Source organism: Carcharodon carcharias, chromosome 5 (genome assembly GCF_017639515.1).
Source record: "Carcharodon carcharias isolate sCarCar2 chromosome 5, sCarCar2.pri, whole genome shotgun sequence".
Taxonomy (NCBI): Eukaryota; Metazoa; Chordata; class Chondrichthyes; order Lamniformes; family Lamnidae; genus Carcharodon; species Carcharodon carcharias.
Window position 1 is genome coordinate 158,663,380 of NC_054471.1, and position 18,659 is coordinate 158,682,038.

General features: G+C 41.2%; 1 protein-coding gene across 3 annotated transcripts in view; it reads right to left on the reverse strand.

Annotated features, from left to right (window-relative positions):
- Window positions 1-2,338: 2,338 nt before the first annotated feature.
- Window positions 2,339-18,659, reverse strand: part of galnt2 (UDP-N-acetyl-alpha-D-galactosamine:polypeptide N-acetylgalactosaminyltransferase 2) — a 130,486-nt gene continuing 114,165 nt past the window's right edge. For all 3 annotated transcript variants that reach the window (XM_041188235.1, XM_041188237.1, XM_041188236.1), the window contains 4 exons: window positions 9,518-9,601; window positions 5,869-5,995; window positions 5,290-5,409; window positions 2,339-4,587 (listed from right to left, as the gene is read on the reverse strand). In XM_041188235.1, coding sequence (XP_041044169.1) covers window positions 4,432-4,587; window positions 5,290-5,409; window positions 5,869-5,995; window positions 9,518-9,601 — 487 coding nt within the window. In that variant the 3' untranslated portion in view covers window positions 2,339-4,431. The remainder of the gene's footprint in view (window positions 4,588-5,289; window positions 5,410-5,868; window positions 5,996-9,517; window positions 9,602-18,659) is intronic.

Below are 18,659 nucleotides of genomic sequence, written 5' to 3' on the forward strand. Positions count from 1 at the left end.
ACACCATTAGCAACAAAACTGTATAGTTATAGCACATTGTGGTACCATAGACAGAATAGTGCCCCATAGATATTTCTGGCACACTATTTGGAGTAGTGCCTCAAAAAATTATAGCTACTTCAGGTAGTTTGCTATGTCATTAGTGTCATTTTGACTCCATTGGGAGTTGTACATATGGTTATATCACACCATCTGAAGTAGCTGAATCAGGAGATATGCCATATATATGGTTAAAATACACCAACAGCTGACTTGGGATACAGAATTGGTAGCTGGTTTGCTTATCCTTTTACTGGGAATCAATGTCTTTGGTTTTTAGTGACATCAGGTGATATTTGGAGCACGAGGCCTGATCTTAGCAAATGTATTGACAAAAAAAGCAAAAGGTGCATCAGTCAAAGCAGAGCTTCTCTAGCAGTGGATTCAGCATTCCAAGTAGCCTGAGAGGGCATTGGAAACATATAGTAAATTGGCCAATTACTTGGAGGGGTTTGATTTTTATTTCCTGATATGAACCAGGATTATGCACGAAGGTGACTGTTTTTCTGGGTCCTCCCTCTAGAGATTTCATTAATACTTTACTTGTAATGGGCAAAAAAGTTTTAAAAATGACAACATTGAGCCTTGAATGCACAATGGCCTGGATTAAACTGCAAAAGGGCTTGAGTCAAGTGTGGCACCAAGTCAGGAATTTAATTCAGCCAGGTGCTATTTAGAGAATGGCCTTGGCCTGTTGAGAGTACAAGTTGTTAGTGCTGATTCATATTTTTAAAAATTCATTTTCAGGATGTTGGCTTCACTGGCGAGACCAGCATTTATTGCCTATCCCTATTTGCCCTTTAGAATCTGGTGGTGATTTGCTGCCGTAAACTGCTGCAGTCTGTGTGTGGTGAGGATGTTCCAAGTGCTAGGCAGTTCCAAACCAGTAACAATGAAAGAACACCCAATATATTTCCAGTTTGGGACACAGACTTGGAGGAGAACTTGCAGGCGGCAGTGTTCCCCTGTGTCTGCTAGCCTTGTTTTTTATGCAGTGGAGGTGGTGGGTTTGGGAGGCACTGTCACATGCCTTGGTGAGTTGCTGCAGTGCAACTTGTAGCTGGTACACACTGCAGCCATGATGCACCGGTGTTAGAGGGAGTGAATATTTACAATGGCGCATGGGATATTAAGTGGACCAAAAGGAACATTTACTTTTATGTCAAAGAAAGAGATCAAAATTAGTGTAAAAACATTATAAAGATTCTTTTCCCGAGGCCAAGATAAATGGTAAATGCTGGAACAGATATCACAATTTTAAGTACTTGGAAAGCACCTTGTCAGAAGATGGTTACTGTCATAAAAAAACAAGAGCTACAGTGGAAATCTTAAGAATTATCAAGATTGTGATCTGGAGTGCCTTGCTGTATGAGGCTGAAACATGCACTGGGGGGGGGGTGGGAAGAGAAAATGGGCATACAAAGATGAGAAAGTTGTGAAATGTGTTTCTGGAAAATGGAGCAGATCAGTTGGAAATAACACAAGAGCAATGAAAATGCTCTCAGGATGGAGGAAGAAGAAAGATCATTAGTGAATATCAAGAAAAGCCAACCAAGTTAGATTGGCAATATTCTAAGTTGAGAACTCGCTGAAAGAGTTGATTGAAGAAGATAGAGGGACATGGACCAAGAGGGAGAAAGAGAATGTTAAACAACTTGAAATTGAAAAGTGCAAGATGATGAGGGGGGAAAGAAGCAAGCAGAGGACCTGCCCTTGGGCAGATTGCCACTACTACTTCTGAGTCTCATCATTGTTCAATATTTCATTGTGTGAACAGTGCACACAGAACAAAATCTTTTTCATAGTAAATATTCAATCTCAAATCCAAATGGGCAGCAGGATTAGCCATGGCTTAGTGGGTAGCACTCACCACCGTCAGACAGTTGTGGGTTAAAGTCCCACTCGAGAGACTTGAGCACAAAATCTATGACTGACGCATGAATGCAGTACCAAGGGAGTGCTGCACTGTCAACAGTCATCTTTTGGATGAGCCATTAAACAATGGTGCCTCAGGTGGATACAAAATATACCATAACATTATTTGAAGAAGAACAGGGGATTCTCCTGCTGTCCTGGCCAATATTCATCCCTCAAGCAACGTCAAACATATCTAATCATTATCCCATTGCCATTTGTAGAATCCTGGTGTGCGCAATCTGGGTCTGCATTTCCTACATCAAAACAGTAACTACATTTCAAATGTACTGCACGAATGGGATGTCCCAAAACACTAGAAATGCAAGTTACTCTAAACATTTTACGAGATTAATATAATTTACAAAAACATGAGAAATTGGAATTTAAAGGTATAAAGTTTATTAAAGTTAATTCATTTTCAAAGATGCCTTCCATCACATCTATAAAAAGTATGAGCAAGATCATGCTTTGTAGATTAGTGAGAAAAAATGCGAGAAGAGTCATTTTTATGAACTGATGACACTTGTCACTTTTCAACATTCCAGTGACATTATTGCGCACAACACTAACGTTACTCTTTACAAAAATCACTCTTAAGAATTGGGAATTAAAAGAAATTACAGGATTTTACATTGAAAAAAATCAATACAGTTACAAGTCACTTCAGAGCAAAAGCAAGTCCAATGTTATTTGGAGACAACCTAAACATTGTGGAATTGGAGGGTTCTCCATCCTTCCACTGATCCCCTTCGCATTTTGGGAGTTGCAAAGGAAAATGGGATTTTTTTTGAGGAGGAACTACTTTTAGTAATTAAATTCCAAGACTTAGAAATTATAAGTGAAAAAGATGAAGCTCTTCTACAGAATGAACTTTGGCACACTGTGGCATGTAAACATTTTATTTGAAAAATAACATCAAACCCCATGTTCAGCAGCAGTAAAATTTATCTTTCCAAGAACGAACTTGGAAGTTTCACGATGTGTACAGTTTCTGCTTTTAAAGCTGGTAATAAAATCATTGTCTGCCCTTTCACATAAACAAAAACATGGAAGAGTGAAAAAAGCAGAGATTGAGGTGAGATAGAGCAAGTAAGTGACAAAGATATAGCTGGCAAGGGAGAGAGAGAAAGACACATTGGGGGGGCAGGGGAGAAAGTGAAGAGAGAGAGATAGACATTTCTTATTTTAATCATCCATTGATATTCTGACTGTGCCAGACACTTTTATTGCATTGTGGTCACTAAATCTTAAAACTGTGTAACCTGACAAGACAGTCATCAATTTGATAAACTAAATAAATATAAATGGAATAAGACTTTACAGAAAATTGATACTAAGAGAGAAATACTTGTTACCAGAGGAGACCGTGGGAGGCAGAGGCACACAAACTGTTTTCTTTCTAAGTTGCCTACTGCTTTCAGTTCACTAAGCAATTATCTTATAAGAATTTCTCTTAAGCCTTCAAATGACAGGCATAAATAAAATGAAAAAAATCCTGCCATTGCACTGTGATCGCCTAGAAATTTGACTTTGTTGTTACTTGGCCTGTGATAAGCAAGGCACCCGTTAGACACTGCTTTGAAAAAGTCAATGCAGAATAAGCTAGCGGGTGAATTGTTGGATGGTTTTACAGAAAGTGCAGGCTGGAATCATGAACAAAAGGAATGATGTTGGTGCGTTACAGTCACTTAACACAGCTACTTACATAATAAATATAAAATACCTTTGAATTGTCTTTGATCCATTAAATAACAACTAGCAATGTGTTTGTGCCTTGCAATTACAGGGTTACACCCCCTCCCACCTACCCCAAGCACAGAAAGAATTAAGAAATGTGCTGAGGTTTAGCTGAACATAACAAAGACATACCAAATGCACGTACAGCATATGGTTCTTGTTTTTTTTGGATATTGTTTCACTTTCCTACATCTTTATCTTTGTTCAATTAATTCTTCTTGGCTTACAAAACCCATTATAACGTTATGGAGTCTGCACACACTGCAGTGAAAACCGAACATCAGAAAAAAGTCACTTTGCATTTGGACAACAGTTGATACAAAAATTAATCATAAAAAGACTAAATAATGTAATTTCTGAAACACTACAGAGCTGGACACCATCTTCTTCAGAGACGCAGATGTTTTGTGCTCATAAGCAGCCTTCATTGTCAGTGCAGTGCATTTCCTATAGAACAAAAATCCATATTTGGGAAACTTCCACAACAGAAGGACTGAAATGGTTCTTGCTGGGATGGAAGTGTGTGTACCGTCCTATTTAAGATCAGAAGGAGGGAGATGCGACTTTGCTAAATGAAAAGAAATATATCTAGATACAGAGTAACTGAAACCAACAATTCAAAAAAAGATGTAATATGGAACTCTTTCAAAAATCGAGGTATATGGTTGAATGCAAACTTGATTTACCAATTTAAATATTGTCCACATTGAAAGTTCCAAATGTAATGGTCCAGATGTATTACTGCTGTAAATTAAGTGTGAATTTCCACTGTTGTGAAAGGGATGGATTGCAGACTTCTACAGTAAGTCCGCCGCTCCTGGTGTTCCGACTGTCAAGACACAGATTGCTGCCCACATGCCTTAGTTTCGAGTTGTTCTCAATTTGTTCCCATTTCTGTAAAGTAGTATCACCAGGAGGAGGTTAGTGTACCAAATGCATTATAAAACCAGCTCAAAATTACGAAGTATTTACAGCACAGAAGCAGGTCATTTGGTCCATCACGTCTATGCTGGTGCTTATGCTCCACATGAGCCTCCACCCACTCTTGGTCATCAAACTACATCAACATAACCTATTCCTTTGTCCCTCATGTATTTATCTAGCTTCCCCGTAAATGCATCTGTGCTATTCGTTCCAGCTACTTATTGTACCCAATTCCACATTTTCACCACTCTGGGTAACAAGGTTTTTTTTGGAATTCTCTATTGGATACAAGAGTATAGAGCACTGTAGGGATATAGATCTCTTTTTACTTTGGAATTAAGAATTAACTTTGGAGTAGGGAGATAATACTAAAACAAAGTAAGAATTAGACAATGTTTGCTAAAATCATCATAAGGGTAACAAAGCTTCACTAGGTAGGAACTTTAGTTACCTCTGAGGAAGAGAGAACAGCCTGGACAGACAACTGTTCACGAGCCGAGGGAGTTCTTTACATTTGAGTTCCTAGGAATAGGGCTACATGTATTGTTACATATGAAGTCTCAAGAATATTTTGAAACAATGATACAGTTCCTAACATTCACAAAACTGTGATTAAAAGGTTAAGAATTATCCAACAAGCAGTAACCTGCTGTTACAACACCCGTTACCTACCTGTCTGCTGTCATTGTCTCTGCAACCTTGCAACTTTATAAGAGAACCAGCAACCTGGTCTACCACAGTAAGGCACAAATCCATGTGTTTCACCGACTTGCCTTTTGTTAGTGCCCATTCCTGAAATAAACCCAGAAAGAGACGAGGTGAGAACTGAACATGTTTCAGGGCAAGACTGACTGATATAAACCATTCTCTCACATGCCTCACCCCACCCAGCACAACGGTGGACCTGCATCCCAAAGGCAGTATATAAAAAGGCTCAGCAGAGCAAGTTAGGAAAATGAATTCATTAAATCTTACGATTTGTGGGATGGAAAAAAGCGATTATGAAAGATGTTGTAATGCGAAAACTCAACTGCTTTAACTAATGTCCTTCAGGCCAGGGGAACCTGGCAACCATACCTAATCTTGGCCTCAACATGACTTGAATCCTCACACTAAATGCTCTTGGGCAATAAACATGGGTTAAGATGGTCCTCGTAAAGACACCTCAAGTGTATGAACAAGGGAATGCATTACATTTCAAAGTAAAAATTATATCATAATCATACAGGAATAATAACAAACACAGCACACCTGGTTGCCCCCTGCATTGTGACATTCATAGACACCCACAACACCATCCGCAAAATGTCCCAGTGTGTCTAGGCAATTGGAACCTTGTTGTAAAGCTCCAAAAGCGATATCTTGGTGATCAGGGACCCTACAAAAGGGAAGGACAAAATTATTATTACAGCACATTAACAAGCTGAACTGGGAAGGTTATACATACAAGAACAAAACAACACTGAGCTATATATGACAGCAAAGAAAGAAATTGCATTCACAAAGCATTTTTCATGACCTCAGCATATCCCAAGGTGTTTTGAAGCCAATAAAGTACTTTTTTGAAGTGTAGTCACTGTTATAATATAGGAAACATGGCAGCCAACTCATACACATTCCCTTAAATACAATGATAATGAACAGTTTATCTGTTTTTAGTATTGTTGACAGAGGGACAAATATTGGTCAGGACACCAAGAAAAACTATCCTGCTCTTTGAATAGTGCTGTGGGGTCCTTTATGTCCACCTGAGCGCAGATGGAACCTTGGGTTAGTGACTCATCCAAAATACGTAAAGGTGAAAAAATATCCTTCTTAATGGGATCTAGTTTGCAATAAGAACAAACTACAAAGTTTCTGCTGTGGGTAAAATGAATATATCTGCAAACAGGACCAGTGTACCTGTGTGCAGCATCTCCATAGTTGTGTGCATATGTTTGTGCATGTGAGCGCATAGGAGCACATGTGTTTGCATGCATAGATGCATGTGTATACATGCATGTGTGTGTTTGTGCATGCACATGGGGTGTACCGGTGCAAAGCTTCTCCTCAGGTTTACTAGGGCTCTGTTCCTGCTTTGCAGTCTATGCAATCAAAGGGCCCTAGCTTGGTTAGGTTTGTGGTGTAATCCATGTGGCTCATCAGCCAAAGAAATCATCAATCACTACTGCTTTCTCCCCAAACCCGGCCCACAGAGACCATACTCTCAGGTAGTACTTCAATTCTTTTAAAACAGGAACCAAAAAGCACAGACACAAGTGTGACATCTGCATGGAACAAGGTACACACTGACACAGATATGGTGACAGGCTAAAACTAAGTACAACAAAGTACTAAGAAGGTTTTTTTTAAACAGGAACTTTGGAACTACATTTAAAGAAGAAATTATCCATATAACAGGTAAGTAATCACCAAAAATACTGTAAATGCTGGGAATTTGAAATGAAAACAGAAAGTACTAAGAACATTCAGCAGGTTAGTAGCATCTGGTTCTGTTGTAACCTTTTACACCTCTACTATGCTCACTTTTATCTTTTGTCCCATTAACACATTTCTTTTGCCTTGCACAATCATTCCTTTTGTCATTTAATCTCTCCTGCCTTCTACCCTATCGCTGGCCTTGCCTTTCATTTTGTTCTTTCTCCCGTCTTTCGACTCTGTGCTTGCTTAAAATCTGTTACATCTCCAACATCATCCAATTCTGATGGGAGGTCACTGACTTGATACGTTTACTGTTTTTTTCTCCAAAGATGCTACCAAACTTGCTGAGTGTTTTCAGCATCTTCTGTTCTTAGGTGAGCTAAGTAATTACCATATGCCTTTTGCATGAACTCACTTACCGGCTCTGTTAATAGACAGACATGAAGAATAAAGTTGAAGCATTTTCCATATGCTTCTCTCAACTGTATGGCCAATGCTGGTTCCTTCACTCCTCCCACATGCTTAACAGTTACTTCTCCTTATACCATTCTCTAGAGAGGCTGGTGTGGTTACCTATTGTCAAGCCTCTGTCTGTGCATTGCAACTGCCTGGCAGAAAGCACCTAAACTTGGATTTTTTTCCTGTCTTCCTAACATCCTAACTGGCAAACAGTGAAACTCGATTTGTGCTGGGCACAATGACTAACTCTTGCTGGGCATCCTGAGAAGTCATATGTTGGATAATGGACATCTTGGGGGTTAAGAGTTAATAATCAAACTTCTTTATATCTTAGAACAACTGATTTTTCAAACTAATAAGGATGAAGCTGAAATATCATGAAAACATGGCTTGTCTTTTGCTTTTAGTGTTTGAACATTATATACAAGAAGTACTTGGGCAAGGAAATAAGGGACAGTAATGAAGTTTATCCTGAGTGATTAAGGTACAAGCTTAGGGCTATGGTTAATAAATAAGTAGAAGGATCTATTAACCATGGTATAGAAAGATTATGATTAAGGAAGTCAACTCTTCAAAGGGTTCAAGAGCAGTTAAGTCAGAAAGGCTTGTTTGAGGCAAGTAGCTTTGAAGTAAACAACTACAACTGCAAATAGACTGCCCTCGAGGATTTGGGAATAGATACATCATGGGGTCTTATGGAGTCTTTGATGTCGGCAAAATATGGTGTATAAAAGAGAATGGGGCATGAAAGATATGGAATACAAAAGCTGCTCTCTCTGTGTAGTTAGGCTGATCCGATCTGTACATCAATAAAACTGTTCCGTAAACTCCACCATCAAAGGTCTCCCACTTAAACGCGTGAACCAGAGAAGGCAGGGGTTGAATGTTAGCAACTCTGTGTTATTACAATTCCCACCACTTAAACTGGACAGCTGCTTGTATCAACCAAAAAGTGAACTTTTTCATTAATTTTATTTTGAAGTTGCTGGTTATAGCTTCTTAAATGTTCAAGCAGAAACAGCTGTGCTTACTCACATGTTAAGGTCCACTGAATGCAGGAACAAACAAATTCAATTATCTTTCATGTACCTAAGCTCTTCTAATCCCTTCTAAGTGGCGTGGGTTTACAGTTTGTACTAAGCACTGACTAGTACAAAGAAAGCTGGTTGCATTGCATGCAGTTTTGTTTTATTCATCAATGATCTATCACAGTCTGTTTCATAATTGAGTTCTGTGATAGCGGCACCCCATTATATCAGCCATCGTGTATAGTGGGAAAATCACATTCACATCAACACCTGGAATATATGGTGGGGATTGCAGTTGGGAAAAATATAGCATGCACCTCTCAGAACATATGAATTAGGAGCAGGAGTAGGCCATTTGACCCCTCAAGTCTGCTCCGCCATTTGATAAGATCATGGCTGATCTGACTGATGCCTTAACTCCACTTCTGCCTAGCCCTGATAACCTTTGACTCCCTTGTTAGTCAAGAATCTATCTACCTCTGCCTTAAAAATATTCAATGACAGTCCGTCCAATACTCTCTGGGGAAGCGAGTTCCAAAGACTCACGACCATCAGAGAAAAAATTTCTTCTCATCTCCGTCCTAAATGGGAGACCCCTTATTTTTAAACTGTGTGTCTGTCTTTCCCACAAAGGGAAGTATCCTCTCAGCATCCACCCTGTCAAGTCCTCTCAGGATTTTATATGTTTCAATAAGATCACCTCTCAATCTTCTAAACTCCAATGGATACAAGATGAAAAGTTTGGTTGCTAATTTGAAAGTCTCTGGAAAGTAAGCAGATGTTGCATTACTCAAGACCTCAGTCAGAAAACCTGTTCCATAAAATGAGCTTTGCATTCTCCTTTACAAGTGTTGCGAGAAGGAGTTTCTGAGAACTGTGCAGGTTAAACAATTGAAACTTACTCAAAGCTCTTTACCATACAGAAATATAACAAACAATAGGGACTCATAAATTTCAGCAATTGGGAAATCAGAACTGGATGAGTAACCTACCTTAGCTCAGGATAAACATTTTCCAAGTACCACTTAAATGGTTTACAAGCCAGTTTCTTCTTCAGTTCTAATCTGCTCTGAATGCTGTGCAAGAAAGAAAAGAACTTACATTTATATAGCGCCTTTCACAGCCTCAGAAACCCCCAAAGTGTCATTAAGTACTTTGAAAATGCAGTCACATTGTAATGTAGGAAATATGGCAGCCAAGCTAAGTACTACAAGCTCCCACAAACAGCAATGTGATGATCTTCAGATAATCTGCTTTAGTGATGCTGGTTCAAGGATAAATATTGTTCAGGATACCAGGGACAATTCCCCTGATCATCTTCAAGTAGTGCCCATGGGATCTTTTCCATCCATCCAAAGGAATAGAGCAGGTTTCAGTTTAACATCTCATCTGAAAGATGACACCTCCGACAGTGCAGTATTCCTTCAGTACTGCACCAGAAAATCAGATTCAAAAGACATCATTTTTTAATGAAGAAAACATACTTCCAATAACACAATCCAGTATTCTTCAATAACTCAAACTTGCAAGTTATTTGGACCTTTGTTACAGATCATACAAAAAAAGGAAAATTGAAATAATTTACACAACCCTGAACATTGTTGGGCAGAAGTGACTTTGAACCTCCACTATTAGAGGTTTCTTTGCCTTATGTCTGGATTTGTTGTAGACTAATTGATAGAGACTGATTGCTATGATTAGTCAACAGCTCTGTGACAATTTTTCTATTTGTTCATGGGATGTGGGCATCGTTGACAAGCCAGCATTTATTGCCCAGCCCTAATTGCCCTTGTGAACATGGTGGTGATGTGCCTTCTTGAACTACTGCATTCCATGTGGTGTAGGAATGCCCACAGTGCTGTTAGGAAGGGTATTCCAAGTTTTTGATCCAGCAACAATGAAGAAATGGCAATACAGTTCCAAGTCAGGATGATGAAACGTGGAGGGGTATTTGAGGGTGGTGATGTTTTGACTTGTGCCTTGAAGATGGAGATGGTGGAAAGGCTTAGGGAGTCAGGAGGTGATGCACTCATTGCAGAATACCCAGCCTCTGACCTGCTTTTGTAGACACAGTATTTATATGGCTAGTCAGGTTAAGTTTCTGGTTAATTATGACCCCCCGGATGTCGATGGTGAGGGATTCATCAATGGTAATGTCACAGAATGTCAAGGGGTGATGGTTAGATTCTCTCTTGTTGGACATGGTTATTGCCTGGTACTTGTGTGGTAGAAATCTTACTTGCCATTTATCAGCCCAAGCCAGAATGTTGTCCAGGTCTTGCTGCATGGGGGCATAGATTGCTTCATTATGTGAGGAACTGTGAAAGGTACTGAACACTCATCAGTATATAGAACACGCAATGGTACTGAGCAATCATCAGTGAACATCCTTACTTACAATCTTATGGAGGAGTGAAGATCATTGATAAAACAGCTGAAGATGGTTGGATCCAGGGCACAATATTTTGGTGTTGGTATGATTGGCCTCCAGAAACCACAACAATCTTCTTGTGTGCTAGGTATGACTCTAGCCAGTATACAGTTTCCTGCTTGGTTCTCATTAACTTCAAAATTTCTAGGGCTCCTTAATGCCACATTTTGTCAAATGCTGCCTTGATGTCAAAGACAGTCAGTGTTACCTCACTTCTGGAATTCAGCTCTTTTGTCTATGTTTGGATCAAGGCTTTAATGAAGGGTTCAAAATTGATAAGAAATATTGGATAAAGTGTTGGTACTTAAGGTTGACAAGGCACCAGCACCGGGTAAGATGCATCTAAGGATATTGAAGGAAGTGGAAATTGCAGGAGCATTGGCCATAATCTTTCATTCTTCCCTAGACTCAGGGAGGTGCCAGAGAACTGGAGAATTGCATACATTACTTGTTCAAAAAAGGTTGCAAGGATAAGCCCAGCAATTACAGACCAGTCAGTTTAACTTCAGTGGTGGGCAAGCTTCTAGAGAAAATGATTCAGGATAGAATTAGTAGTCACATGGAAAAATGTGGGTTGATTAGGAAGAGCCAGCATGGATTTCAAAAGAGGTAACTATGTTTAACTAACTTGGAGTTTTTTGAAGAGGTAACAGAGAGGATTGATGAGGGTACTGCTGTTGATGCAGTGCACATGGACTTTCAAAAGACAATTGTGAGCTCTGAGCCAAGAGGTCCTGGCAGAACAGAAACTGAACATCAGTGAAAAGATTGTTGCTGAGTAAGTGCTGCTTGTAGCACTGTTGATGACACCTTCCATCATTTTGATGATGATCAAGGGTAGACTGTGGGGTGGTAATTGGTTGAAGTGAATTTGTCCAACTACTGCTGGACAGGACATATCTGGGCAAGTTTCTACATTGTTAGCTAGATTTCCTTTTCATTCTTTCATGGGATGTGGGCCTCACTGTATAGCTAGCATTTACTGCCCTTAAGAGGGCGGTGGTGAACTGCCTTCTTGAACCACTGCAGCCCATGTGATGTAGGTACACCCATAGTGCTGTTAGGAAGGGAATTCCAGGATTTTGACCCAGCGACAGTGAAGAAATGGCGATATATTTCCAAGTCAGGATGGTGTGTGGCTTGTAGGGGAACTGTTCCCATGCATCTGCTGCCCTTGTCCTTCTAGATGGTAGTGGTTATGAGTTTGGAAGGTGCTGCCTAAGGAGCCTTGATGAGTTCCTGCAGTGCATCTTGTAGATGGTACACACTGTTGCCAACGTGCATCGGCGGTGAAAGAAGTGAATGTTTGTGGACGGGGTGCTAATCAAGCAGGCTGCTTTGTCCTGAATGGTATCAACTTCTTGAGTATTGAAGATTCACTCATCCAGTCAAGTGGGGATTATTCAATCACTCCTGACTTGTGCCTTGTAGATGGTGGACAGGCTTTGAGGAGTCAGGAGATGAGTTACTTGCTGCAGAATTTCTAGCCTCTGACCTGCGCTTGTAGCCACAGTATTTTTATGGCTACACCAGTTAGTTTCTGATCAATGGTAATCCCCAGGATGTTGATAATGGGCGACTCAATGATGGTAATGCCAGTGAATGTCAAGGATCGATGATTAGATTCTCTTTTGTTAGAGATGGTCATTGCTTGACACTTGTGTGGCACAAATGTTACTTGCCATTTGTCAGCCCAAGCCTGGATATTGTCCAGGTCTTACTGCATTTGGACATGGACTGCTTCAGTATCTGAGGATTCTGAATGGTGCTGAACATTGTGAATTCATCAGTGAACATCCCCACTTCTGACCTTATGATGGAAGGAAGGTTATTGATAAAGCAGCTGAAGATAGTTGGGTCGAAGATACTACCCTGAGGAACTCCTGCAGTGATGTCCCGGAACTGAGATGATTGACCTCCAACAACCACAACTACTCTCCTTTGTGGTAGGTATGACTCCAAACAGTGGAGCATTTTTCCCCGATTCCCACCAACTTCAATTTTGCTAGGGCTCTTTGATGCCACACTCGGTCAAATGCTGCCTTGATGTCAAGGACAGTCACTCTCACAAGAACATAAGAACTAGGAGCAGGAATAGGCAATTCAGCCTCTCAAGCCTGCCCCACCATTCATTACAATCATGGCTGATCTCATTTTGGCCTCAACTCCAATTTCCCGCCCTCTCCCCATAACCTTTCAATCCATTACTAATTAAAAATCTGTCTATCTCCTCCTTAAACTTATTCAGCATCCTGGCATCCGATGCATTCTGAGGTAGTGAATTCCACAGATTCACGACCCTTTGAGAAAAGTAATTCCTCCTCATCTTCAATTTAAATCTACCACATCGTAGCCTAAAACTATGGCCTCTCATTCTAGAATGCTCCACAAGGGGAAACATCCGCTCCATGTCTACTTTGTCTATTCCCTTTAGCTTCTTATATACCTCAATTAGGTCTCCTCTCATCCTTCTAAACTCTTGCGAGTATAGGCCTAAACTGCTCAATCTCTCCTCATAAGACAAGCCCCGCATCTCTGGAATCAATCTAGTGTACCTCCTCTGTACCACCTCCAGTGCAACTACATCCTTCCTCAAGGGGACCAAAACTGTGCACAGTACTCCAGGTGGGGTATCACCAATGCCTTGTACAGTTGCAACAACACTTCCCTATTTTTATACTCTATTCCTTTAGCAAAAAATGCCAAAATTCCATTTGCCTTCCTTATTACCTGCTGTACCTGCATACTAGCTTTCAGCTATTCATGCATGACACCCAGATCCCTCTGCACTGAAGCGTTCTGAAGTTTCTCTCCATTTAAATAATAAGTCGCTTTTTTATTCTTCCAACCAAAATGAATAACCTCACACTTATCCACATTAAACTATCTGCCAGATTTTGGCCCATTTACCTAATCTGTCCATATCCATTTGTAAATTTCTTATTTCTTCCTTGCAACTTACTTTCCCACCTATTTTGGTGTCATCTGCAAATTTAGCTATAGTACCTTCTACCCCTGAATCCAGGTCATTAATATAGATTGTAAATAGTTGGGGCCCAAGGACCAAACCCTGTGGCACCCCACTAGTTACAGCTTGCCATCCAGTAAAAGACCCATTTATCCCAACTCTCTGCTTTCTGTTGGTTAGCCAATCCTCTATCCAAGCTAATATATTACCCCTAACTCCATGTGATCTTATTTTGTGTACTAATCTTTTGTGCAGCACCTTATCAAAGGCCTTCTGGAAGTCGAGATATACTACACCTTACCTCTGGAGTTCAGCTCTTTTGACAATGTTTGAACCAAGGCTGTAATGAGGTCAAGAGCTGAGTGATCCTAGCAGAACAAAAACTGGGCATCAGTGAGCAGGTTTTTGCTGAGCAAGTGCTACTTGATAGCACTTGATGACCCCTTCCATCACTTTACTCATGATCGAGAGTAGACTGATGGGGCGGTAATTGACTGGGTTGGATTTGTCCTGCTTAATGTGGATTGGACATATCTGGGCAATTATCCGCATCGCCAGGTAGATGCCAATGTTGTAGCTGTACTGGAACAACTTGGCTAGGGGCACAGCAAGTTCTGGAGCACAAATCTTCAGTACTATTGCCAGAATATTGTCAGGGCCCATAGCCTTTGCAGTATCCACTGTCTTCAGCCGTTTCTTGATATCACATGAAGTGAATAGAATTGGCTGAAATGTGGCATCAGGCATCTGTGATGCTGGGGACTTTTAGAAGAGGCCAAGATGGATCATCCACTCGGCACTTCCAGCTGAAGATTTTTGCAAATCCTTCAGCCTTATCTTTTGTACCGATGTGCTGGGTTCCCCCATTTGTGGAGCCTCTTCCTCCAGTGAGTTGCTTAATTGTCCACCATCATTCATGACTAGATGTGGCAGGACTGCAAAGCTTAAGATCTGATCCATTGGTTGTGGGATCGCTTACCTCTATCGCATGCTGCTTACACTTTTGTCACGCAAGCAGTCCTGAATTGTAGCTTCACCAGGTCGACACCTCATTTTTATTCATGCCTGGTGCTGCTCCTGGCATACTCTCCTGCGCTCTTCATTGAACCAGGTTGATCCCTTGGCTAGGTGGTAATGGTAGAGTAGGGATATAATGAGCCAAGAGATTACAGATTGTGGTTGAGTACAATTCTGCTGCTGCTGATGGCCCACAGCGCCTCATGGATGCCCAGTCTTGAGTTGCTAGATCTGTTCAAAAATCTATCCCATTTAGCACAGTGGTAGTAACACAATGGAGGGTACCCTTAATGTGAAGACTGGGCTTCGTCTCCAAAAGGAGTGTGCGGTCCCTCCTACCGATGATGTCATGGACAGATGCATCTGCAGCAGGCAGATTGGTGAGGATGAGGTCAAGAATATTTTTCCCTCTTGTTGGCTCCCTCATCACCTGCTGCATGGCAAGTTTAGCAGCTATATCCTTTAGGACTCAGCCAACTCAGTCAGCAGTGGTGCTACCAAGCCACTCTTGGAGATGGGCACTGATGAGATGGGCAGGACAGTTCATCCCCAGATGTTAGTGAGTCATTAGACTTTTAATTCCAGATTTCAAATTCTGTGGTGGAATTTGAACTCAGGTCCCCAGAGACCCTGGGTTTCTGGATTACTCGTCCACTGACAATACTACTATGCCTTTGCCTCCTCAGATACCAGTTTTGTAGCTGTAATGGAATAGCTTGGTTAGAGTGTGACTAGTTCTAGGGAACAGGTCTTCAGTATTACTGCCAGGATGCTATCAAGGCCCATAGCCTCTGCTGTATCTTGTGCACTCAGCCTTTTCTTAATATCACGTGATGGGAATCAAATTGGGTGAAATCAGGCATGTGTAATGCTGGAGACTCCAGGAGGTGGCAGAATTGGAACACCCACTCAGCACTTCTGGCTGAAAACAGTTGCAAATGCTCTAGCCTTGTCCTTTGCACAGATGTGCTGGGCTCCCTCCTCATTGAGGATGGAGATGTTTCTGGAATTGTCCTCACCATTCATGACCAGATGTGGCAGGATCTAATCTGCTGATTATGGGATCATTTTAGTTCTATCGCATCTTCTGCCACTAAGCATGCATCTTGCCCTGTGCTGCAGCTTTACCAGGTTGGCACCTCATTTTAAAGTGTGTCTGGTGCTGCTCCTGGCGTACTCTTCTACACTCTGCACTGAACCAGGGTTGACATTCTGGTTTGATGGTAATGGCAGAGTGAGGGATATGTTGGGCTATTAGGTTACAGATTATGAATTCAGTTGTGCTGTTGCTAATTGCCTACAGCACCTCACGGATACCCAGTTTTGAGCTGCAAGGTTAATTCGTAATCTATGCCATTTAGAACAGTGGTTGTGGCACATAACACGGTGGAGTGTCTTCTCAGTGAGAAGATGGGATTTCATCTCCACAAGAACTGTGTAGTGGTCACCCCTACCATTACTGAAACGATCTGCAAGAGAAAATTCGTGAGGAAAAAGTCAAGTAGGCTTCTCCCTCATGTTGGTTGCCTCACCATCTGATGCAGGCCCAGTCTGGCATATATGTCCTTCAGGGCTCAGGCAGCTCAGTCTGTAGTAGTGCTATCCAGCCACCCTTAGTAATAGACATTGAAGTTCCATACACAGAGCACATTCTGAGCCCTTGCTACCCACAGTGCTTCTGCCATGTGAAGTTCAACATGGAGGAGTTCTAGTTCATCAGTTGAAAGAGGGCAGGAGGTGACAATCAGCAGGAAACTCCCTTGCTCATGTCTGATTTAATGCCGCATGACTTCATGGGGTCCAATGTCAATGTTGAGGACCCCAGAGTCACTCTCTTGTGACTGCATACCACTGTCCTGCCACCTCTGCTGGGTCTGTCCCGCCAGTGGTACAGGACATACCCAAGGATGGTGACGGAGGGGTCTGAGACATTAGTTGTACGGTATGATTCAGTGAGTATGACCATGTCAGGCTCTCCCAATTTTGGCACAGGTCCTGATGTTAGTAAGGAGGACTTTGCAGAGTCAACTGGGCTGGATATGTTTTTGTCATTTTTGTTGCCTACGTTGATGCCAGGTGGTCTGTCCAGTTTATTCTTATTTGACTTTTTTGTATTAAGAGGCGACTTGACTAAACATAAGATCCTAAGGGGTCTTGACAGGGTGGATTTGGAGAGGATGTTTCCTTTTGTGGGAGAATCCAGAACTAGGGGTTACTGTTTAAAATTAGGGAGGCACTCGTTAAAGATAGAGATGGGACTTTTTTCTCTCGGGGGTCGTAATTCTTGAAACACTGTTCCTCAAAAGGCGGTATAAGCAGAGTCTTTGAATATTCTTAAGATAGAGGTAGATAGATTCTTGATAAGCAAGGGGGTGAAAGGCTACCAGGGGTAGGTGGAAATGTTCATTTGAGGTTACAATCAGATCAGCCATGATCTTATTGAAGGCAGAGCAGGCTTGAGGGGCCAAGTGGCCTACTCCTGCTCCTAATTCATATGTTCGTATGTTTGATACAATTGAGTAGCTTGTTCGGCCATTTCAGAGGGCAGTTAAGAGTCAACCGCATTGCTGTGGATCTGGAGTCACATAAAGGCCAGACCGGGCAAGGTCAGAAAATTTCCTTCCCTAAAGGACATTAGTGAACCAGATTATCATTGTAACATGCAACTACCAGGATGGTAGAAGGGGAACTAGATGATCATGGTTTTTCTGCATCTAGCAGTTCTTATGTATTTGAGGTATCCTTATTCACAAATCTTACTCAGTTTTGGGATTATAATGGTGTGAGCTGGGAGATCTGCTGGGTCATTAACCCTTTTTGATTCATGATGATCGGTTTTCCTTCTCCTACTCTTTTCCTCCTCCACTTCCTCTTCTTCAGATTAATCTTACTGTTGCTGAACTGACTGTCAGGCCTATGACTGAATGAGAGTACCATATGTTTTTAGAGTTCCAGGAAATTACTATTCCAGATTGCTTCCTTCACTGAATACATCAAATCAGTGTTCCCTGATTCGGCATCATCCATGTATTAACACATCAGTGACTACTGGTTGCAATGAGCCCCAATTAATGCTACTTATCCCAGTCAAATTATTTCTCAAAATTAAGCAAAAAGGATGAAATTGAGGACTGGTGACATAAACAATGTACTCCCTTGAGTACAGAAGATTAAACGGTGATCAAATCAAGATGTTTCAGGTGATTAAAGGAGTTAATAGGGTAGATAGAGAAAAAGGATTTCCTCTGGTGGGGGAATCCAGAACAAGGGATATGACTTTAAAATTCAAGCTCCACAAATGCAAATGTGGAACCCTCTCCACTAAAAAGCTGTTGAGGCTGATGGTCGCTTGAAAAATTCAAAATTGGATTTATGTTGGATAAGCACATTAAATGTTATGGATCTAAAGCAGGTAGGTGGAGTTCACATACAGATCTAATTATATGGCAGAATAGGCTTGAGGGGCTGAATGGACTCACAAATGCTATGAGCTCAAAAACTAAATCCTGGGATCTTTACCTTTCATCAGGTTACTAAGTTGTAGCATCTTAGGTCTCAGTATCACTCATACCTGCTAGAGATTATCACACAATCAACACACTGAAGCTTTTATCTTTACCTCTCAACTGAGTCCTGTAGAAATCAATGAGCTAAAATGTAGATGCAAAGATCTGTGGGTTAAGAATTCAAGTGCAGTCAACTCCTAACCAAGTTACAC